At 41.1% G+C, this 24,590-nt stretch overlaps 1 protein-coding gene across 3 annotated transcripts; it reads right to left on the reverse strand.

The window, feature by feature from the left end:
• Nucleotides 1-841: 841 nt before the first annotated feature.
• CRTAP (cartilage associated protein) lies at nt 842-18,356 on the reverse strand. Of its 3 annotated transcripts, XM_081971132.1 has the most exons (7): nt 17,807-18,356; nt 9,002-9,151; nt 8,378-8,549; nt 6,764-6,892; nt 5,842-5,987; nt 5,545-5,628; nt 842-4,168 (listed from the first exon to the last, which is right to left on the reverse strand). In XM_081971132.1, the coding sequence occupies exons 1-7, from the start codon at nt 18,263-18,265 to the stop codon at nt 4,112-4,114; spliced, it is 1,197 nt and encodes a 398-aa protein (XP_081827258.1). In that variant the 5' UTR covers nt 18,266-18,356; the 3' UTR covers nt 842-4,111. The 3 variants fall into 3 exon arrangements, with proteins under 3 accessions (XP_081827258.1, XP_081827260.1, XP_081827259.1); XM_081971134.1 differs by lacking the exon at nt 9,002-9,151; XM_081971133.1 differs by lacking the exon at nt 5,545-5,628.
• Nucleotides 18,357-24,590: the final 6,234 nt, after the last annotated feature.

Here is a 24,590-nt window from a genome sequence, read left to right on the forward strand (position 1 = left end):
CCTCCTCCTCATTTGTTTGTATATTTAATTGTACGCCGCCCCGAGTCCCTTTGTGGAGAGGGAGCGGCCTATAAATTGAAATAATAATAATAATAATAATAATAATAATAATAATAATAATAATAATAGTGACAGATAGAGATAAGAAATGAAAGAGCCATTGTGCATGGAAACTGCTAAAAGCTAAAGAAACATAATAATTACCCCACAACTGCCCCCTCCCTCAAATTTAACAAAAGTAACACCTTTTACTATGGAAGAACTGGAAAATATCATTCATTTAATGAAAAATAACCAGGAATAGGTTCTTCCATAAAATTGGTCCAATTTTCTTTGTAATTTGAATTTATAATTCTGCCAAGGTGGAGGCCTTCTCAAAAGATTTTGTCTATTTGTCTGTATGTATCTGAATCTACAATCTAAATGTTGGAGATGTGACTGTGTTGGTGCCACGTACTACCATATTTGGTGGACTTGTAAAAAAGTTAAAGCATTTTGGATAAAAATATGGTGGGTTATTCAAAATATTTTGAAAAAGAGGATAAAGTTCACACCCCAGTTGTTTTTGTTAGGCATAGTTTCAGACTGTACTGTCATAGAGACTAATCTGATCTTGAACCTAACGACGGCAGCAAGATTGTTGGTGGCGCAATACTGGAAGAAGGAAGAGTTGCCCACTATCCAAGAATGGATGTTAAAAGTAGTAAACTTAGCAGAGATGGCCAAAATTTCAGCGTATCTGAAGGATCACTCAGATGAGAAGTACAAGCTGGACTGGAGACGATGGATTGACTATATTCAAAACAAATACTGGAGTAAAAAATTTCAGTTAGCTTATGAATGAAGGCATAAAGAAAGTTACAATTTATTCAAAGTTAGTTTAATAACGGGGGAGTTAAAGCACAAGAACAGTAACATGTTAAAATTAGTTAGCTTATGTTAGCATATGGTTGTTAAATGTTTATACCCTGTATTTTTGCTCTGGGAGGTCGGGGAGAGAGAGGATGGGAAGAGGGAAGGGTAAGGGGGGTGATAATTGTAAAATTTATTAAAACTTTTTAATAAAAAAAGAAGATTTTGTCCATTTGGGTATTATTCCCAAATTATATAGGATTATATAATAAATGACTTCTCCTCCCCTGGTTCTCTAGAGATCGCAAAAGAAATACCACAGGTTTTTAACTGGTGTTCCTGATTTATAAATATAACCTTCACATTTTAAGTGGTAAAGCACCTAGTTTTATATATTCTTTTGTATATCATTCAGTAATCTTAATGTTTAGATTATATATTTGCCACATAAAACAAGACTGGGTTATTTTCAAATGTTCAAACCTTTGTGAAAGACGTTGAGTGACTATCAACCAATCACAGTCCATGTCCAAAGGAGATCTAATACTAGCTTATACATGCCCCATGATAAGAGGATATTAGCTTAGCTCAAAGGAGGCAGAACAGAAAACTTAACTGGGCCAAGGTTGATACCAAAGCATTAGCTATCTTTTTGAACTCAAAACAGGACCAGATTTGGAGAAATTCAAGTTCCTCCTTTACCCAAGGTTCACATAAAATCCTGACCCAATATATGAATCTATGTCATTCACTGAGAAAAATTTTAATACACAAAAATCCTACTTAAACCACCAGCAAGAAGTTCAAATTGGTTTGATTCCAACCATTTATGTAGCAAAAAACTATTGAGGGCAACAGTGCATCAGATCCTGGAATTACTTTTAAAAACCACATTAAAATGCTAAAAATTGGGTGTGATTATAATGGCTAGGTTTTTAAAAAGCCTCCTATAAAGTTAAAATGTGGTCAGATCTGGAAATTTCAATGACAGGGATAAATTCAATTTTCTTCAGTGCTGATCCAGCATGTGTGCGCAATGTGCATGCGCACAAGTGAACTGGCAGTAAAGCCGGGCAGAACCCACCCCTGCCCCCCCGGAGGCTCTCTAGAAGCCAGAAACGGATCATTTCTGAACTTCCAGTTGGCCATTGGGCCTGTTTTTCGTCTTCCTCAGGCTTCAGGAAATCCTCCTGAAGTTGGTGGGGCGCATTAAACTGTGGGTGTGGATAGTGTGCGCACACAATTTTGGCATGCCTGTACAATCTCAGCCATCACTGAGATAAAGATACCGCTTATGAATCTTTCGCTGCCATCTAGTGGTCAACTGATCTACTTACCTTAGTTAACCTTTTAAAAAGGTTGTGTAAACAGGTAATTCTTGACTTACAACCACAATTGAGACCTGAATTGTTGTTAAACAAATCACCTGTAGTTGTTAAATTAATAACATATTTGTTAAGCACATTTGGTTTCCCCATTGATTTTGCTTGTCAGAAGCCAGTTGGGAAGGTTGCAAATGATGATCACACATGACTCTGGGACACTGCAACCATCATAAATACATGCCAACTGCCAAGAGCCAGAATTTTGATTATGTAATTGTGGGAATGCTGAGAAGTTTGTAAATGAGAATAACAATTATAAGTCACTTTTTCCAGTGCCATTGTAACTTCAAACAATCGTTAAATAATGATTGGAAGTTGAGGGAAGTTTCTAAATCATTAGAAATTTTTCAACTAAAAAACAAGAGGGCGATGGCAGCGACGGAGTCAGCGACAGCAACAAGGGAAATGTTTGGGGGGCGCTGCAGGTTCCAGCGACCCAGGCCACCATACCCCTACCGGTTCAGCCGAACCTGGCCAAACCGGTAGGAACCCACTACTGGCTGGGGGAGGCCGTTTTCACTCTCCCCAGACTTCATGAAAGCCTCTGGAGCCTGGGGAGGGCGAAAAACAAGCCCAATGGGACAATGAATCTGGACAATGTACAAACTCACCTTGATATACCTACTTTTCTAAAGTTTAACTCCTTTGCAGTTATATTAATTACTGGATGCATACAGTGAACCATAACCGTTTTGTTTTAACTCTAATTTAAAAATATAGCCAGCCATCTTACTTTTCTTCTGTGATTAATGCCTTAGGTGAAAATTTTGAAAGAAAATCTTGTAGCATCTTTTAGATTCACTAAAATCACAAAATTCAATGGTATTTTTTTCCTGCACTCAATTTATAGCCAATTTAGAGTGCAAGCCTATGGATCTCTACTTAGAAAAAGGCACTAAGTTCAAGGAACTGACTTCAAAATACAGGTAGTCCTCAACTTACAACCATAATTGAGTCCGACAATTATTGTTGTCAGACCTGATGGTCTTAAAGCAGATCATCACATGATCTTTTTTGCAGTGGTTGTTAAGCACAGGCTATGGTCATAAACGAATGCAGCAGTCATTAAGCAAACACATTGTTTTCTATTGGGCAGACTTTGGAAACTGGAAATACAGTCTGGTTTCAGAAAAAAAATGTCTTAGACTGACATCAAATGCCCACAGAGCCCTACAAACCGCTGTAAAACATCCAAAGTGGGATGTGACTATGAGACGCGGGAATGGCCACCTTAGCTTTGGAATCAGATCATAAGATGAGGGCTACATGTAAGTTTGAACATGTAAGCTTGTATGTATATGATTGCAGCTTCAGCTTTTTCAAAGTAAGTACTTGTGGCTCAAGATATTATTTAAATGCACTGTGCAATATAATACATAAAGAATCCTTTAAAATTATAGAGTTGTGCCTTTATTTATTTGAAGGATTTATTTTCTATTCTTCATTTGAAAACTCTTTTCATAGAGAACAAATCACAAAGATCCATATCTCTCATCAAAATCCCATTTAAATCACGATGTCTTTACTCAACAGAATGACTAGAAAAAATTGCTCAAAGTGTTCCACGTTGTTCTATTTTTGCTTTGTTTAAACTTCATTTTTATCTCTTTATTTTTTATGATTGAGAGCCACCTAAAGTAGCCCCACAGTGAGATAGGTGGCAAAGAAATTTAATAATAATAATTTTTAAAATGAAATAAGGAAAACAAGTTTAAGCTGAATGACAAGATAGAAAATTAATAGGACAAGTCAGGCATCTTATGAAGCTTGATAAGGTATTTAGGTATTTCTAAATCTGAGCTAAAGACGATGCATGAAAATATTTAGATGCAAAGGTGAATATTCGCTTCTTAACCTTCTTTACTTGTTAAAAGTCACTGTGTTCCATCTTCTACTTCCAGGAGTTCATCAAGGTATTCTACTACTTCACCCTGGGATGTGTTATCACAAAAAATAGGTTAATATTTTAAAAGTTAAGTTTTTGAGACAAATTTCTATTTTTAAAAATAAAATAAATAAAATACAGAATTGACATTAATGCTAGAATAACCAATTCGGTTTAATGATTAATCTTTTGGCCAGAAACCAGTAAACAGAGTTCTAGTTCCACCTTAGGCATGAAAACTGCTGGGTGACTTTGGCCTATCACCATGATGGCAAACCTATGGCATGCGTGCCAGAGGTGGCACATAAAGCCCTCTCTGCTGCCACACATACTGTTGCCCCAGGTCAGATCTCCATGGTGTTTCTTTGGTGAGCTTCTGTTTCCCTGCAAACAATGAAATAGAAGCTCATAAAAGAAAAAGATCTTACCTCTGCCATGCTGCCGGTGTTGGGATGCCCCGCCTCCCACCGACCAGCTGGTCTTCGGGTCTCTGCTGTGCATGTTTGTACGCACACCTTTCTGTTTGGGCATGTGCACGCGCACAGTTTATGCACTTGGTGCCATCACTAGCCTATCACTTTCTCCCAATCTCTGAAATGCATTATTGTTTTTAATTTATATAAAACTTTCAAATGTAAAACTCTTTGAAAAGCTACGCATACAACTTGACAGCAAGAACCATAAATGAAACAGAGGCTAGAAAAAGCAAAATGGCAAGGAAAAATGGCAATTATCATGGCAAAAAAGTTATTTTTCCTTATATCTCTTTGATCTAACAAGAGATAATTGGAAATCATGCATAATTAGTTACATGGCATTATTTTTTCATGGCCTATTTATCTGAAATTAAAGGGAGCTTGATATGTCACAATATAATACAAGTAGTCCTCAACTTCAACCATTCACTTAGTGGCCATTTGAAGGTGCAATGGCGCTGAAAAAAGTGACTTATGACTATTTTTCACACTTACATTGCAGCATCTCCATGATTACGTTATTCAAACTTTAAATGCCTGGCAACTGGCATGTATTTATGAAGATTGCTATTTCCAGAATCATGTAATAAACTTTTTGTGACCTTCTGACAAACAATGTCAATGGGAAAGCCAGATTCATTACTTAAGAACTGCAGTGATTCACTTAACCATTGTGGCAAATGCACATCAAATGGGGCAAAGTTCATTTAATAACTGTCTTGCTTAGCAACAGAAATTTGGGACTTGATTGTGGATGAAATTGAGGACTACCTTATAGGCATGGAGAAATGCAAAAATATTGTGTTTTAATTTCAACATGTCAATTTTTAAAAGCAAAGTCAGAAACAGAAAAACCAGGGTGGTGGTTGTGGTTTATTACTAACATATAACCTGATCTTTAGTTTCTTTTCAAAATATTAATTTTGCTTTAATTTGCTTTACTTACTTCTTCATCATCCATCACATACTCTTTAGCAAATTCATACATTTCTTTCTGAAGCATTGTCATATTGTAATATCGAATGGCTTCCTAGAAAAAGAGCAGCAAAACTATGTGTCATATTAAAATCCAAACACTGTTTGAAGTCTCAAGGTGAATATGGACTCAAAAAATAAGCCTATACTGTATGACAATGCTAATCACGCTACTCCAGAAATCTAGAATTTATGATAGACTTATTAGTCAATCAAACAGAATGTGCTATTTTTCTTTCTAGACTGTAGTAGGCCAACATTTACTTACAGCTCTAGGGTGGAAATTTTCATCTGTGAGTCCCCATTTATCTTTATGATATTGGTAATAGACAAGATTCTGTTTCATCACTTCATCTTTCTGGTCGAAAAGCATGTAACTAGCAACACATGGAGCTGCATTCTTCAAATCATTCACTGAATTAAATATGCAATAAATCAAGTCAACTTCTCAGAAAGGTAGTATTATAACAACATACCGTATACAAATATAATATTTTATTAAACACTTTCATCTGAAATCAGATCTCATGACTGAAATGTGAAACGCGGACGATGAGCCCTTCCCGTGTTGCCTCTGTGCGTCCTTGTGATTGACAAGGTGGCAGGTGGTGTGAAGACGCTGCTTCTGTGGGCAAGCTGATGGGAAAGGGAGAATGGAGGTGGGGGAGACTGTGTAGCCCTTTGAAGCCTGCCTTTCCACATTCTCTGGCCAGGTCGAGCATGGCTGCTCCAACCCCAAATTGCCTATAACTTGTAAAAATGCCAATATGTACTAATGGTATATGAATTGCACATAGTAATAAACAGCACAACCTTACATTAATTATAGCAAATAACCTGACAGTACCTAATCCAGCATTCAAGACATCAGTAACTTAGATTTCTGAAATAACCAAACCTTAACAAACTTTTGGAAAGCCATGAATATTGCAGGAGGGGGGAATCATCTTCATAGGCAAATGATTCTATAATAGAGACTCCTGTAAAAAAATACCCACCTTTGTACTGCTTTCCACTAGGAGCACACAAAATTGTGGATATGATTACATAATTGAAGCCCTGTCACTCTGAATAAACATTTATGGAAAAACAAGAACAGGAGGCTTCAATTGAATCTTGGCTTTTCAGCTCTCATCCAGAGATCTTTGCTAGGGTCAGTTTCAGCTTAAGAACAAAACTCTTTAACTTACATTTATAATAGGTAAACTGCAAGTAGTGATACATAGTTGCCACAAATTTTTCCACAACGTAGCCCCCTATGACAGGTGTCAGATCAATTTCACATCTCAGTTTGCACTTAAGAACTTCAGTATAGTGATCTAAAAATAAAATCTGAACATTACTTAGTTTACTAATTGATTGTCAAAAACAATACTATGAATTTAGAGTATAACACTTAATGCTTGAAAGCCAGTAGGACATGCCAATGTTTAATTTTTGGGATGAAAAAAATATTTAATAAGCAAATAAGCATACATTCTCAAAATCACCTGACCCAGGCATGACAAATTCCTAGAACAAGTCATCAGTAGTTTCACTATTAAAAATAATTCTGAATGTATTAGAACTATGCAGGGTTTCAAATAATCATTCTGATTCATTTTCTTCTGACTGAGATACTAAACTGCCTCAACACAGAGGTCTCTTTCCACTTCTTTTCCAATTGAATTAATTTGGCCCATCTCGGTATTTCAGTTTGAGGCACAGAGTTCTTATTTTCCAACTTTTTCCCAAGATTTTTTCTCAAAATTAAGGACTGCAATAATGACTGAAGCCAACACTGTGAGAGACAGATCTACTCTAAACAATATGCATAAGAATTGCTTTGTTAGCATTTCATGGTAATTCAAGCAAGTAGGATAACATTCAAAACTGTTGTGATATTTAGACACGGAAAATAAATTTTCTATTTGCTTTAATCCAGAAAGCTGGAAACTATAGTGTTTGGAAAAAGGAAATCAAATTCAGAAAAAATATTGTTGATTTCTTCCCTCCCTAACCCTAACCCCGTCCAAATTATCTCTCACAAAACTTTCCCCACAAATTTGAATATGGGAATCTAAAAGAGAGAAATAGGAACATGCAGGGCTAGCTTTCTCAATCAATCCCTTCTGCCCTACCACTTCTTTGCTTTATAAAAAAAATTCTGACATATTTTCATGAACCAAGTACGAAGAGTTGCTAACTTGTACTGACTGCTTTTTCACTAATATAGCTGTATTTCCAATAATTAAGGAGGTAATTAAATATTATGCTGTCTTATTACTATGGTTTGGATCTCAATTTCAGTCAAAACTTCTTTTTACAGATTGGTTTCTTTCTCTCTCCAATCTGGATTATAACTATTCATTGGCCTATTTTAGGTCTTGTGAATAATGTGTTATCATATTGTATGACTAATTCATACAATGAATAGGTAGGACAGAAAGAAAGAAAAGGAACCATTTTGTGCAGAAGCCAAATGTTTCTTATATAATGTATTAAGTGATTATAAATATTATATTTAGACTTCTTTTATGTTAGAAAGGGACATATGGAAATTCATGTTTTTTATAAAATACATACTGTATATGTAGGCCTAATTTACGTTTTGAACAAACTTTTTATCTGCATAATCACTGGAATAACCGTATTTATGTCAAATATAAAGTACAATTTTAATTCTTATTCTCACACTCCTCCTGCCCCCATTGGCTGAAAACTGATTATTATAATTTTTTATTATATAGTAGGTGTGAAATTTAGAAAGTAAGGATTCTTTCAAGAAATCCTTTCATTATTTTAGAATACAACTGATCACTCACCTGCGATAGACAGATAAAACTCCTTAAAATCTGTGATTTCTCGGGAGCCTTCACAGGCAGCTGTACAATCATCATAAGCTTTGTAGAAATCAGGAAGTGCCAGTTCCATGTCTGAAATTGAAGTCCTCCAGTTTTCTCCATTGTAGGCCCTTACTGCCCTGACAAAGAGAGTCTAAAAGGCAAGAAAAAACGGAAGGAATGTGACAAACATTTTATTTGAATGACCTAATTTAAAAACACATCACTATAAGCTTAGGAAACTTAAATTTTGCTTTGTTTTACCCTCTGTTTTTCTTGGGCAGCAGATCCAAAGAGGTTATTTCTCCGATACATAACTTATCAATTACACTCCCCGCCCCCATGAAACTTACATTGCCTTAGATTTATGGAGTCTTCTAATAAAGTCCTGTATTAAAGAATTTACTTTCCACTAATATTTTGAAATTAGCAAATTAAATGTTATGGATTGTCAAGGGACCAAAATTAGGATTTTTTAACAATAAAACTATTATTATTAAAATTTACAAATGAAAATAAGAAATTATGGGAGGCTTAAATTATTATTTTTATATATTTTTACAGAATATACTAAGAAATGTTCATAAACAAGGGTAGAAACTATACCTCATATGATTTGATTTCTAAATCTTTAATATAATCTTCAGCATCAGGCATGCTTTTGTAATATGCCATATTCCTTTTCATCATTTCATCATCCGGATGTTTCAGAAGAAATGTATGTGCAGCTGCAACAGCTTTTGGAAAATTGTTTGCCTAGTGAAAAAGGATTTGAAATGTTTATTTATACTTTATATTCCCTTCATGGATTACTGCTTTGTCGTGGTGAAGGAGCTTGCATAGCTCAATGAAGCTATGAGCTATTTCGTGCAGGGCCGCCCAAGATGGACAGGTCATAGCAGAGAGCTCTGACAAAATGTGATCCACTGGAGAATGAAATGGCAACCCACTCCAGTATCTTTGCCATGAAAACCCCATGGACAGTACCAAATATGATGCTGGAAGATGAGCTCCTCAGGTTGGAAGGTGTCCAATATGCTACTGGGGAAGAGCAGAGGGCTAGTACTTCTAGCACCAGAAAGAGTGAAGCAACTGGGCCAAAGCCGAATAGACATTCAGCTGTGAATATATTTAGTGGTGAAAGGAAAGTCTGATGCTGTAAAGATCTATACTCCATAGGAAACTGGAATGTAAGTTCCATGAATCAAGGCAAGCTGGACGTGGTCAAATGAGATGACAAGACTGAACATTGACATCTTAAGAATCAGTGAACTAAAATGGACAGGAATAGGAGAATTTAATTCAGATGACCATCATATATATTGCGGGCAAAAATCCCTCAGAAGAAATGGAGTAGCCTTCATAGTCAATAAGAGTAGGAAAAGCAATATTGGGATACAATCCTCAAAATGACAGAATGATCTCAGTTCGAATCCAAGGCAAACCATTCAACATCACAGTAGTCCAAATCTAGGCCCCAACCATTGCTGCGGAAGAGGATGAAATTGAACAGTTCTATGAAGTACTACAGCACCTTATAGAATTAACACAAAAAATGATGTCCTTATTATCATGGGGGATTGGAATGCTAAAGTAGGAAGACAAAAGATAACTGGAATAACAAGCAAGTTTGGCCTTGGAGTACAAAATGAAGCAGGGCACAGGCTGATATAATTTTGTCAAGAGAATACAATGGTCATAGCAAGCACTCTGTTCCAACAACCCAAGAGACAACTTTACACATGGACATCACCAGATGGTCAACACAGAAATCATATTGACTATGTGCTCTGTAGCCGAAGATGGAGGAGCTCTATACAGTCAATAAAAACAAGACAAGGAGCTGACTGTCGCTCAGATCATGAGCTTCTCATTGTAAAAGTAGGGAAAAGCACAGGGCCACTTAGGTATGGACTAAACCAGGGGTGGGGAACTGTGGCTCTTTTGCGACTTGTGGACTTCAACTCCCAGAATTCCTGAGGCAGCTATGTTGGTTCTGGAATTCTGGGAGTTGAAGTCCACAAGTCGCAAAAGAGCCACAGTTCCCCACCCCTGGACTAAACCATATTCTTGATGAATATACATTAGCTTTGTAAATACTCGAGGAAAGAAGGGAGGTGAAAGGCAAGAAAAAAAGAGAAAGATACAACCAATTGGATGCAGAATTCCAGCTAGAAGACACAAGAATGCCTTCTTAATGAACCGTGCAAAGAGTGAGCTTAAATGGACTCCAGAGGATGGTAGGGGACAGGAAGGCCTGATGGAACATTGTTCATGGGGTCACGATGGGTTGGAAATGACTTCGCAACGTGTGTGTGTGTGTATAATTTCATGTGTGTGTGTAGTTGAAATTGAGATTAAAACCATAATTACCTATATTAGCTCATTGCCTTCCTTAATCCCCTTTCCAATCCAAGAATACTCCTTGATATCACTTACTAAAAATTATTGAAGATGAAAATACCGTATTTTTCGGAGTATAAGTCGCACCTTTTTCCCTTCAAAAAAGAGGCTGAAATCTGGATGCATCTTATACACTGAATACAGCATTTTATGCCTCCTGAAACCCCACCCCCTTCACCAAAATGGCTGCGCATAGCCTTTAGGAGACTTTCAGAGTGCTCCTAGGGGCTGGGGCAGTGGTGGGTTGCAGGCGGTACGCTCCAGGGTACTGGTGACTGCCCAGAGCACCAGGTACTGTTCCGGTACAGTGCTCTGGAGGGCCCACCCGCCCACCTGAGCTCCTTATCTGTATTTGAGCTCTTCAGTGTTTCTGTGCATGGCGCCTGTGCAACGCTCCGCCGAGCAGCTGGAGTGTCACGGAGGCATCACAAGAGGTAAGGACGCATGCACGTGCTGAGACTGTGTGCACGCACTGAGCGCGTTCATGCAGTGGATCCCGGGCCCTTTTGTAACAGTACCGTTTGCAACGGGATCCGAAACCACCACTGGGCTGGGGAGGGCAGAAATGAGCAAAAAAGGGGGATTTTTTGCTCAATTTCCCTTCCCTCCCCAGGAGCATGCTATAAGCCTCCCAAAGGCTATGCATGCCCCCCCTTTTTTTATACAAAAAATGGGCCCTTCACAAAAAGCAGGCTGGTTTTGCTCGTTTGGGGGGGGCACTCCCAGGAACACTCTACAAGCTTCCTAAAGGCTATTCATGCCCCTTTTTTGTAAAAAACCGAGCTCATTTTCACAAAAAAAAGGGCTGTTTTGGGGAGGTCTGCAGAGTGCAAAAACCTTTTTTTAAATTTGCCTCTTCAAAATCTTGGTGCATCTTATACTCCAAAAAATACGGTAAATACATTTTACAATATATAAACCAAATATATTTTACATATAAATTGTAAAATGAAAGTATAAAACATTTTATATTTGATTTTGTTATATTTATTTATTTATTTATTTATTTATTTATTTATTTAGATAGATAGATAGATGATAGATAGAGAGAGAGAGAGAGAGAGAGAGAGAGAGAGAGAGAGATTTTTTGCTGATAAATAAATGAAGGGAGACTAGTATAGATCTATTTCAATACAAAATCGAATACAAAATCGAATACAAAATGGTTTAGGCCTGGAAGGCTCCTTGAGTGGGTCTGAAAGGCAAAAGAGAAGCAGTATGCTCCCTTCCATATTTGGGGCATACCAGGTGCCTTGACAAAATATCTTATATATATCTATATCTGTATATCTACACACACACACACACACACACACACACACACACACATACAACTTATATATAAAATATATTTTGTTTATATATAAAATGTGTATGTATACATACATACACACACATATATGTATAGTTACATACACATATACATAATTCCTTTTGAAATCCCAGAAAATAAATAAATAAATATCTATATAATTGCAAAAGGAATTAAGGAAGGCAATAATATAGAAAAAAAATCAAGAAACTGAAACTGGGTAATAATATAGGTATGTAGAGGGGAGAAAAGTACATCACCACAGAAGCAATGAAAATATTAATTGCTTATTTTAAGTTTTTTCACTTAGGAAAACTGAAACACAGCATGCAAAGTTACTAAAAATCATAATGGTGAGCAGATAATGGAAATATGGGATAAGCAGGACAGGAATGAAGCTTAGTGAAAGAACTTCAGTGCATTATATATGTCAGCTTTTTCCTACCAGCATCATTTGCAGGATCTCTTCATGGCTTTCTTCAGAATCAAAGAAATTTCACCAGGCTACAAATCCTGTCACTTTCAAGCATGCGTATGACACCATGATGCTCATACAAAAGGGACAGGGCTTGCACAGTGACACTGCTCCTGTTAGTTTGATTTTCTCCTTTCTGGGTGCTGCTGCCTTCAGCTTTATGTTTTTATTGTATTTATATGCTCCATTACATCCAGCGGAGACTGCAGGGAAGCTCAGGAAAGCCGAGACGGCCCTGCGGGCTCAGAAACAACAACCCAGGGCAGCCAGGCTGCCGAGGAGACAAATGGCCACTCATGTCTGAGACTGGAGAGAGACGCTTGGAAGGCTGGTGGCCATTTGTTGAAGGTCTGACTTTTTACTCTCTCACCCTTGCTGACAACTTTCCTTCCTCTATTCAAATTACTATCTGACTAAGGCTTACCTTAACGCCCTGCTACAAACTGCTCCTTAGTGCCATCTTGTTATAAACTGCTCCCCAGTTTCCCCCTTGAGGCTCCACCTGTAGACCATTCTGGCTAGCCTGCTAGCTCACCAACCTACCCTTTCCATCCAGGGTAAGGAGAACCACCATCTACATACCCCTTTTGTGGGGGAACCCTGGCTTACGAACAAACTTATGATTTTAACAACAGCACCCGAAAATGAGCTCGCCCCTATGACAACTTATGAACTCTATATATTCCAGGTCAGACCTACTACTACTGCGAGAGTCCCCCCTCTCGCAGGTATGGCCCTCAGACCTTTCAAGGTCCCACCTTGATGGTGGGTTTGTTAACCCAGAGAGGTGGAGGAAGCGGAAATTAAGGGGTTTTTTAATTAATCATTTTTAACAGTTTTAAGGGGTTCCAGGGTAGGGGGGAAGGGGATTCAGGCCAGGAGGGAAAGTAGAGCCAGGCAAACAGGTGTGGTCGGAGGGGAGGGAACGGAGTGGGGGAGCAGAGTGATAATAGCATTCCAGTACAGGGCTCTGTTATACCAACGGTCGTGGGGAGGGGTGGGTGCGAGGACAGACTAAGAACCTGCAGCCAGTTGGGAGACCGTGGTTGTTGGTTACACCCGGTCGCTTGTACCAACCCCCGCACGCTAGGTGGCCAGGATCTACAGAGCCAGGGCCTTAGGCTGATGTTATGCAATGCGAGGTCCGCTGTTAACAAGGCCCCCCTCATTAATGACCTGATTTTGGAGGGGGAGCCGGACCTCGCAGGAATAACAGAGACCTGGTTGGGCCACGAGGGAGGTGTACCCCTCGTGGACATGTGCCCACCAGGTTATCGAGCATTCCACCAGCCACGGGCCCAGGGTAGGGGCGGTGGGGTAGCGGTAATTATCCGGGAAGACTTGGAGCCGAGAGAGTTCACTGTGCCACAGACATCTGGGTGTGAATCCCTTGTCGTGAGATGGGGCCCAGGGAGACAGTTGGGCCTGCTGATTGTATACCTGGCTCCTCGCTATACATCAGCGGCCCTGCCTGAGTTCCTCGAGCTGATCGCAACGATGGCAGTTGAGACCCTCAAGCTTTTGGTCATGGGGAACTTCAACTTGCCATCGGTGGGAGAAGCATCTGAGGTGGTTCAGGAGTTCATGGCTTCCATGACAGCCATGGACCTGACTCAGTTAATTCAGGGTCCCACACACGAAGGAGGCCACACACTGGATCTTGTTTTTGTCTCTGACCAGTGGACGAGTGATCTGGGAATAGGGGACATAGCTATTACTCCCCTGTCATGGTCAGACCACTCACTTCTCCGACTTGACTTCCCAGGTGCTACCCCCCACCGCGGGGAGGCGGAACTGGAATGTCCTAGATGGTTCCGCCCCAGGCGCCTGATGGAACCGGAAAGGTTCCAGACGGAGCTTGGGCCACCTCCTGTAGACCTGACCCGCCCCCGGATAGAGGACCTAGTAGCCGCCTGGAATAATGCGGCTGCCGGGGCCTTAGACCGGGTGGCGCCTTTGCGGCCTCTCCTGCGGCAACGAACCACCCTGGCCCCTTGGTTTACCGAGGAGCTAAGGGTGATGAAACGCCACAAGAGACGCCTAGAGAGCCGATGGAGATCCTCCCATTCCGAACTTGACCGAACACAGGTACGAACCTACTTAAGGACATACCTTGTGGCAATAAGAGCGGCCAAACATCGACGTTGTGCCGCCCTTATTGCGTCCGCAGATAACCGCCCTGAAACCCTGTTGCGGGTGACCCGCTCTCTTCTTTCACAGAGACCGCGGGAAGCCCCTTTACAGGGCAGGGCAGAGGAATTTGGGAAATATCTGCAGGATAAAATCGATCAAATCCGGAGGGAATGGGTCCCACTCAGTGGGCTAGGAGGGATGCCCCAGGCGAGTCTTGAGAGACCATCCTGGGAGGAGTTTGACTCGGTGGCCATCGAGGATTTGGACAGGTTACGCGGGCGACTACGAGCCACCACATGTTCATTGGACCCGTGTCCCTCCTGGCTTGTACTGGCATCCTGGGAGGTTACACGAGACTGGCTCTTGGTGCTAGTGAACGCTTCATTGGGTGAGGGGTTTTTACCGGCCGCCTTGAAAGAGGCGGTTGTGAGACCCTTACTCAAGAAGCCTTCCCTGGACCCAACGGAGCTAGCCAATTACCGTCCTGTCTCCAACCTTCCTTTTTTAACGAAGGTTGTAGAGAGTGTGGTGGCCCAACAGTTCCCACGTCACCTGGAGGAGAATGATTATCTAGACCCGCACCAGTCCCACTTCTGACCCAGGCACAGCACAGAGATAGCCTTGGTCGCGTTGGTTGATAATCTCTGGAGGGCCAGGGATAGGGGTTGTTCCTCTATCCTGGTCCTACTAGATCTCTCAGCGGCTTTTGATACCATCGACCATGGTATCCTCCTGCACCGGCTGGAGGGGCTGGGGGTAAGGGGCACCGTTCTACGGTGGTTCTGCTCCTACCTCTCCGACCGGACGCAGCGTGTGTTGGCAGGGGAGCAGAGGTCGTCCCTGAGGCCTCTCATTTGTGGGGTGCCACAGGGGTCAGTCCTCTCGCCTCTCCTGTTCAACATATATATGAAACCGCTGGGTGAGATCATCCGTGGTTTTGGGGTGGGATATCATCTGTACGCTGATGATACACAGCTGTACATCTCCACCCCAAACCACCCCAATGAGGCCGTTGAAATGATGTCAAGGTGTTTGGAAGCCGTACGGGTCTGGATGGGTGACAACCGACTCAAACTCAACCCCTCCAAGACGGAGTGGCTGTGGCTTCCAGCCCCCCGGTTCAACCAGCTAATTCCAACACTGGCCATTGGGGGCGAGCAACTAGCCCCCATGGAACGGGCGCGCAATTTGGGCATCCTCCTGGATGCCCGGCTGTCCATGGATGACCATGTGGCAGCCGTGGCGAGGGGGGCGTTCCACCAGGTTCGCCTGGTGCGCCAATTGCGCCCCCTATTGGACCGGGATGCCCTTCGCACAGTCACTCACGCGCTGGTGACGTCCCGCCTAGACTACTGTAATGCTCTCTACATGGGGCTTCCCTTGAGATGCACTCGAAGACTGCAGCTGGTCCAGAATGCGGCCGCGCGGGTGATTATGGGGAGTACGAGATACTCCCATATAACACCTCTCCTGCGCGAGCTGCACTGGCTTCCTGTGGTCTATCGGGTGCGTTTCAAGGTATTGATTACCATCTTCAAAGCGCTCCATGGCACAGGACCTAGCTACATGCGGGATCGCATCCTGCCCCATACATCCCTACGACCAATTCGCTCTCACAGAGAGGGACTTCTCCGGGTGCCGTCCACTAAGCAGTGCCAAAGGGCGGCGCCCAGGAGTAGGGCCTTCTCTGTGATGGGTCCAGCCCTCTGGAATGACCTCCCCCCGGATATTAGGATTACCACCGACCTCCGCTCCTTCCGTTCAAAACTCAAGACCCACCTTTTTCAACTAGCAGGCCTGGCTCAACCATAGTTCCATTTTATTCCCCCTGGCAATTTTTAAACTTATAATCTTTATTGGGGTTTTAATTTAACTTATTTTAATATTTTATGTTATTATAATATTGTATTGTGTTTTATACCTCCTCTGTACAATGTGTACAATGTGTAATTTTTATAATATGTGTTTTATTTATTGTACGCCGCCCCAAGTCCCTTTGTGGAGAGGGAGCGGCCAACAAATTTAATAAAATAAATAAATAAAAATAAATACATCCAGGAGTTCAAGCAGCATGCCATCAGTTTAGTGTGATAGATTGATAAATAGACAGAAAGACAATAAGAATGGAATAAGATGCTGACTGGTTTAAAGTCACCCAGTGAATTTTCTTGATTAAAGGAGAACTAGGAAGTTTCCACCAATACATATGATGGGCTACAACTTCCAGAATTCACATAGCCATGAACTAATACATAAATGGGTAGTCCAACAGATCTAGAAGGCTGCAAGTTGGAACACTAGGATTCCTAAGGTTATTGTTATAACACTAGAAAAACAGAAAAATAATAATTGGCTGAAGAATTAAAGAAAAGGAACTGATGGCCTAAGAGACCACAAAGATTATTAAATTCCACATTTGACAATGATGAGTACAAAGCCGTTGTATGACATGCAAGAAAAATAAACCTGCATGCAGGTGGACAGTGTTTCTCAACCTTAGCAGCTTTAGGATGCATGGACTTCAATTCTCAGAATTCCCCAGTCAAATCCTGAAATCCTGGCAGACAAATTCACACTTTAAGTACATGAAGTTGAAAAAGAGATTCAAAATATTAAGTCTACAACCCAATAGAAAGTACTAAAGTTTTTCAGTAAAAAGTAAAACATAAGCCTGAAATTCAAAGTTGGTGATAGATGAACATTGAATTTATCTGAATGCACATTTGATTGTAAGATGATGACCTTTCCTTTGTAACGATACCGAGTGGGTTGTCACAAATATTTCTTCCAGAAAAATATAAATGATTCAGCTATAATTTTCACCTGCTTATATATTTTGTTTCTTCTAAATGCATAGCAGTGAAAAATAATTAAACTTTTCCAACATAGACATGATGTAGGATTAGGGAAAACACCTGTTGGATTTCTGCCTTCCTGTTTAAAATGCCTCAATTTAACACACGGAAAAAAACTAAAAGTGCGGAATGCCTTGTAATCAGAAAGATCCGGATTTCATGAAAACTTTAGAAAGAGGGGGACGCAGAAGTGGGACACAACGTGGCAACGGGCTGCGCGAACGAGCGGCTACCTTGAAGTAGGCGAACTGCAAGAACTTGTAAGGATCGCGGCGCTGGAATTCTTCCAGGACTTCCCTGCTAGGCTGAGACTGGCGGAAGGCCGGCAGCCCTTGCTTGCAGCGTTTCAGGCACTGCGTTCTGCGTAGCATGTCTCCGAAATAGCGTAGCTCCGGGAAACCGTCGAAACGGTAGGCCTCCTTTTCTTCCTCCATGCGGACAGAACTACAGTTGAGGTGACAGAAGGCTTCGCTGTCCCGCAGAAGGCGATAGAGCCGCAGGCTCATCTCCAGGTAGCTCACGCTCTCGGACCAGTTCTCATTGCTGTATTGGTCCAGGCCGTAGCGGTAGGCAGACTCCAAGGGCATCAGCTCGTCGCGCGGGAAACTCCTGAAGCTGTAGCGCTCATACTGAGGCCGCACCCCAGCCCAGAGGAGGCAGAGAGTGGCCACGAATAGCCCGCGATTCCACATTTTCCCCAGTTTAGAGAACAACCGGACACCACGTAGCAAGAGGAAGAGAGAAAACTTCAGCCTTCCCGTCCGACTCCGAGAACCAGGCGGGGATCCTGAAGGATTGACGTACAGTTGAACCCCTCCTCCTGACGCGCGCTGGGAAGGTCGCACATTTTGGGGAGAAACAGATGGGGAAAACCAACTGTCCTAAGGGATCTCGCTTAGGAGGATCGGCATAATCGGGTACTTAGGAAGCAACGTGCAAGAAGACGGACGTTGTCCTAACTTTTATATCTCAAGGATGGATCTTTCTTGCCTTCTGCTTTTCCTCAAACAATAGAGATGGTTGAAGGCAGCATTTCAAAGGGTGTGCTCCAAAAAACCCGAAAATGAGCGTAAACATGTTGCCCTTTTTATACAGATAGTCCTTGACTTACAATAAGAATTGAACCCAAAATGTCTGTTGCTAAGTGAGACATTTGTTAAATGAGTTTTGCCCTTTTACAACCTTTCTTGCTACATTTGGTAAGCGAATCACTATATTTGTTAAGTTAGTAACATGGTTGTTAAGTGAATCTGGCTTCCCCATTTGCTTGCCAGAAAGTCACACAAGATGATCACATGACCTCAGTACACTGCAACTGTCTTAAATATGAACCAGTTGCCAAACATCTGAATTCTGATCATGTGACCATGGAGATGCTGCAATGGTGTAAGTGTGAAAAATGGTCATGTCACTTTTTTCAGTGCCATAACGTTGAATGGTCACTAAATGAACTGTTGTAAGTCAAGGACTCTGTATTTATTTTCTATTTATGTATATCTATTCACTTAAACCAGTATTTCTCAGCATCAACAAATTTAAGATGCATGGATTTCAACTCTTAAGTTTGAAATACACTGAATTAAATTAGTACCAACTATTTCTGGTGCTCTGAAGTTGAGTTTGATTCCTAAAGGTTTATGACATCTCCTCTGATGCTCTCTAGATCTATTGGACCACGACTGCCAGAATTTCCACTAGCCATGCTAAATAGGAAACCCTGTCCTTGCTAGTGGACATATGCAATATTTGAAAAAAAATCAGATATATGTTAGCATCTCCTATTGTCCCAAAGGTGCTTTTTTCCAAAAGGCAAGTGTTCTTGTGGGTTTTTTCTTTCAAAATGTTTAGCTTCTCATCAAGAAGCTTCTTCAGTTCTGACTGAATGGTTGGGAATTGAAGGTGTGGAAACTTCTTGATTCGGCTGAAAGGAGTCAGCAGTTTAAAGAAAGTTGCATTAACCCATTTGCATTCTGCAGATACAGCTACAGATTCCGATTCAGCTGACTTGAGGATAAACCTCCAAATGGCCTCTATGACTCTGTGAAAGCTAATCATTCCATTCTCCACCTATCAGTTAGAACTGAAGAAGCTTCTTGGATGAGAAGTGAAAACATTTTCAATGAAAAAGAAAAACAAGACAATCCAGTTGCCTTTTGGAAAAGCACCCTTGGGACTATCATCACCTGGATGATTGATAATCTCCATAGACATCTGTTTCCATTGTCCTATTTTTATTAAGAAAGAAGAAAATGTGGCTGCTAATCTTATATGTACAAAACAATTCCCGATAATAAACTATTTAACTGCAGGAATCTGTTAATGGTTGGGCTGTTTCTATTAGCACGTTATGTGATAGCTTAATTAAGCTGTTTTATTTTCTTGTTCTCTGTTTTTCCACAGAGCAATAATTTTCACAATAACTTATAATTAGTAAAATTATCCAGATAATTGTTAGAGAAAGTGAAATTTGTATGAACCTCAACACTTTAAAAACTCAAATTACAAAGCATATACTGGAATAAACAGATTAAGATTTTGTTACAATTATTCATTGATGTTAAAGCAATACAGGTTGTCCACAATTTACAACAATTCATTTAATGAGCCATTCAAAGTTATAACCTCACTGGGAAAAATGACTTGTGATCATTTTTCACACTTACAACTGTTATATCATTCTTGTGGTCATGTGATCAAAATTCAGCCACTTGGGAAACCAGATTCCAACCAGATTCACTTCAGAACTGTGGCAATAAATGTCATAAAATGGGGCAAATTCACTTAATTGTCATACTTTGCAACAAATTTTGGGCTCCATTGTGGTGGTAAATTGAGAATTACTTGCATTAGTTAGTGTGATGACTCCCCCAGACGCTTCACCAGATACCTCTCCAGATATCAGCTTGGAGGAAGATGAACCAGTTCTGGGCTTATGATAAATTGATCAAAGGAAATAAGCCACATATCATATTGCAATTTCTCCCATGGATGCTTCCCCAGATACCTCTCCGGACGTCAATTTGGAGCAGGATGAAGCAGTGCCAGACACGTCAGGGGGGTGGGGAGTTGGTCAATGGTTCCATCTGAGAGTGATTTGGCTGAACCATAGTTGTAGCAGGACAGCTCTGAGGCTTCAGGTGGGAAAAACCTGCAGCTTCAGCCAGTCAGCAATGAAGAACTACCTTCTGCACCTTTATAGATTTTACAGATTAACAGAGTTGGAAGGGACTTTGTAGGTCATCTAGTCCAACCTCCTGACCAAACAGACCCTACATCATTTTTGACAGATAGCAGTCCAATCGCTTCTTGAAAACTTCCAGTGATGAAGCTCCCACAATTTTCTGACAGCAACTGTTCCATTGGTTGATTGCTCTTACTGTCAGAAATTTCTCCTTATTTCCGGGTTCAACCTCTCCTTGATAATTTCCATCCATTATTCCTTGTCTGGCCTTCCTAGTGCTTTGGAGAGTAGCTTGATCCCCTCCTCTCTGTGGCAGCCCGTCAAATATTGGAACACTGCTAACATGTCTCCCCTGGTCCTTCTCTTCACTAGACTAGCCATGCCTAGTCTCTACAACCATTCATCATATGTTTTAGCCTCCAGTCCCCTAATCATCTTGGTTGCTTTTCTCTTCACTCTTTCTAGAGTCTCAACACCTTTTTATAATGTGATGACCAAAACTGGATGCAATATTCTAGGTGTGATCTTATTAAGCTTTATAGAGTGGTATTAGTACCTCACTTGATCTTGATTGTATCCCTCTGTTAATGCAAGCTTTTTTGGCTGCCACCACACACTGCTGGCTCATACTTAACTGGTTGTCCACTAAGACTCCCAAGATCCCTCTCACAGTTACTGCTATTAAGCCTGGTTTCACCCAGTCTTTATGTGTACTTTTGGTTTTTCTTGCCTAAATGTAAGATTTTACTTTTCTCTATATTGAATTTCATTTTGTTAGATAGGGCCCTTTGTACAAGTCCATCAAGATCCTTATGGATCTTGAGCCTATCATCTAGGGCAGAGGTGTCAAACTCATGTCATCATGGCAGCATCATGTGATGTATCAGGACTCCCCCCCCTTTACTAAACCAGTTGGGAACAGGACCAGCATGTGACGCATCAGCCCATAGGCCGTGAGTTTCATACCCCTGATCTAGGGAGTTGGCTATTCCTGCCAGTTTAGTGTCCTCTGCAAATTTGGTAAGTTCCTCTTCTTTTCCCTCATCTAAGTTGTTTATGAAGACGGAATCTTGTGGTACCCCACTGCATACTTCTTTCCATGTAGATGAACTCCATCAAGGACTACTTGTTGAGTACAGTTTGTCAGCCAGTTACAAATCCATCTCATGGTGATGCTATCTATCTTTTTTCTAGCATACCAAGAAGTAGGTTGTGGTCTACTTTGCCAAATGCCTTGCTGAAGTCTAAGTATATTATGTCCACAGTATTTTGCTGGTCTACTAATTTAGTCACTGTGTTGAAAAATGAAATAAGATTGGTTTGGCACAATCTGTTTTTAACAAACCCATGCTGACTTCTAGTTATTACTTTACTCATTTCTAGATATTGACAGATCTGGTTTTTTATTATCTTTTCCAGTATCTTCCGGGGTATTGATGTTAGGCTGATTGGTCTATAGTTTTTTGGGTCTGGTTTTTCCCCCTTTTTTGAAGATGGGAACCATGCCAGCTCTTCCAGTCCTCTGGTAGTTTCCCTGTGCTCCAGAATTTTTGAAAGATGTGGTAAAAGTACAAGTTTATTAGGAATGTCATATTGGAACAGCTGGTGAAAACCCAACTCTGAAGGACCCTGGGTTGTCCCCACCTAATCAAAACCCAAAGTTCTTGCCCCAGGTCACACATTCATCATATAGTCCAATCAGGACACAGTCCCAACTCCGGCTGGCTTTTGTCCACGCCCCTCCAACACTTGATAGAGCATCCATGGCTCCCTCAGGAAAGAATGCTATTTTGGCTACGCATCCCCCAGCTATCTCTATCTCCCCCCTCATGTTCCCTTAACTCCACCCAGCCTTGCTGTGGCTGCCCTGAAGATGCTCCCAAAATGACTTCAGGCTGACAGAGTTAGCCTGCTGCCTGTTATTTCTTTGCCATCTTCTCTCCTTCTCAATAATTTTATTTATTTTTTAATATAATAATTCCATCTCCAATTAAAGTGTGTCATTAGTATTGATTCTATAATATTAAAATGATAATATTAAACATAATAATCATATTTGCTTCTTTCTGTTAACATATATTCTTTATTTCACTAATGTTTTTCTTTTCTTTACCTGTTTCTAACTTCCATTTTTCTTATCTAATCATTGATAAAATAAGTCCCATTTCATGTAATATTTAGTTTGTTCTTTCTCCTTAATTGCTAGCATTAATCTATTAATCCATTCATTTCTGCACATTCTAATATTTTCCTGATCACATTCTCATCTTCACTTTCCAATTTTGTGCAAATACAATTCTAGCTGTAGTTAATATAGGAATAATTAAATATGTATTCCCTTACTATATTTTTGGGGTAAAATCCCCAACAAGAATATTTCTGGTTTTAAATCAATATGCTGCTTTATTATTTTTCCAGCCATGTATGTATTTTTGTCCAATATTTTTTTGTTTTTGAGCATGTCCATCATATATGATAATATGACCCAGGTATCTGTTGGGACATTTTGCTGACTTATCTTTAAACATCTTTCCAACCTCACTGGTGCAAAATGCCATCTATAAAACATCTTATATAAATTTTATTTGTATGCAGTTGACTTTGTTAATTTATAGTTCCTATCCCATAGTTTCTGCCATTTATCTATTGTATAACCAAAGTTTTTTGCCCATATTATCATTATCTCCTTCACTTGTTCTTCTTCCAATTTCATTCAATATGTCTTTGTACCTAACAATATTTTCCATGTTATTAATAACATTTGGGTGAATCAGTGCTTCCATTGTTGAAAGCCAAACTGGTATCCTCAAGTAATGTTTTTCTCTAATCTTCTCCCACTCTAACAATAATGCATTCCTAATATAATTTATTTATTTATTTATTATTTATTTTATTGAACTTATTAGTCGCCCCCTCTCCCCACAGGGACTCGGGGCGACGTACAGAGCAATAATCAAGATAGCACCATATATCGTGCAGAGGAGGTAAAAATAAGTCCATAAATAAGCATACTTACAAAGTTTAAAACCCAAAAATATTAAAAACAATATTTCCCATTATAAAATGACCTGGGGTGGCAAGATTGTAACGTTATGCCAGGCCGGCTTGACAAAACAGGTAGGTCTTCAGCTTCATACGGAAGGAGCGAAGATCGGTTGTTGTCCGGATGTCTGGGGGGAGGTCATTCCAAAGGGTAGGGCCAACCACAGAGAAGGCCCTACTCCTGGGCACCGCCCCCTGGCACTCTCTAGAGGACGGCACCCGGAGCAACCCCTCCCTGTGTGAGCGGGTGGGTCGCAGGGATGTATGGGGCAGGACGCGATCCCGCAGGTAACTAGGCCCTGTGCCATGGAGCGCTTTGAAGATGGTAACCAGTACCTTGAAGCGCACCCGGTAGGCCACAGGAAGCCAGTGCAGCTCGCGCAGGATAGGTGTTATATGGGAGAATCTCGATCTCCCCATAATAACCCGCGCGGCTGCATTCTGGACCAACTGCAGTCTCCGGGCGCACCTCAAGGGGAGCCCCATGTAGAGAGCGTTACAGTAGTCCAGGCGGGACGTCACCAGCGCGTGAGTGACTGTGCGCAAGACCTCCCGGTCCAAAAGGGGCCGCAACTGGCGCACGAGGCGAACCTGGTGGAACGCCCCCCTTGCCACGGTCGCCACGTGATCTTCTAAGGTCAGCCGATCGTCAAGGAGGACGCCCAAGTTGCGCGCCCCTTCCACCGGGGCTAATTGCTCATCCCCAATGGTCAGCGATGGAGTATGCTGATTGAATCGGGAAGCCGGGAACCACAGCCACTCTGTCTTGGAGGGGTTGAGCCTGAGCCTGCTGT

The sequence above is a fragment of the Natrix helvetica genome, assembly GCF_964273705.1.
Source record: "Natrix helvetica genome assembly, chromosome: Z".
NCBI classification, from domain to species: Eukaryota; Metazoa; Chordata; class Lepidosauria; order Squamata; family Natricidae; genus Natrix; species Natrix helvetica.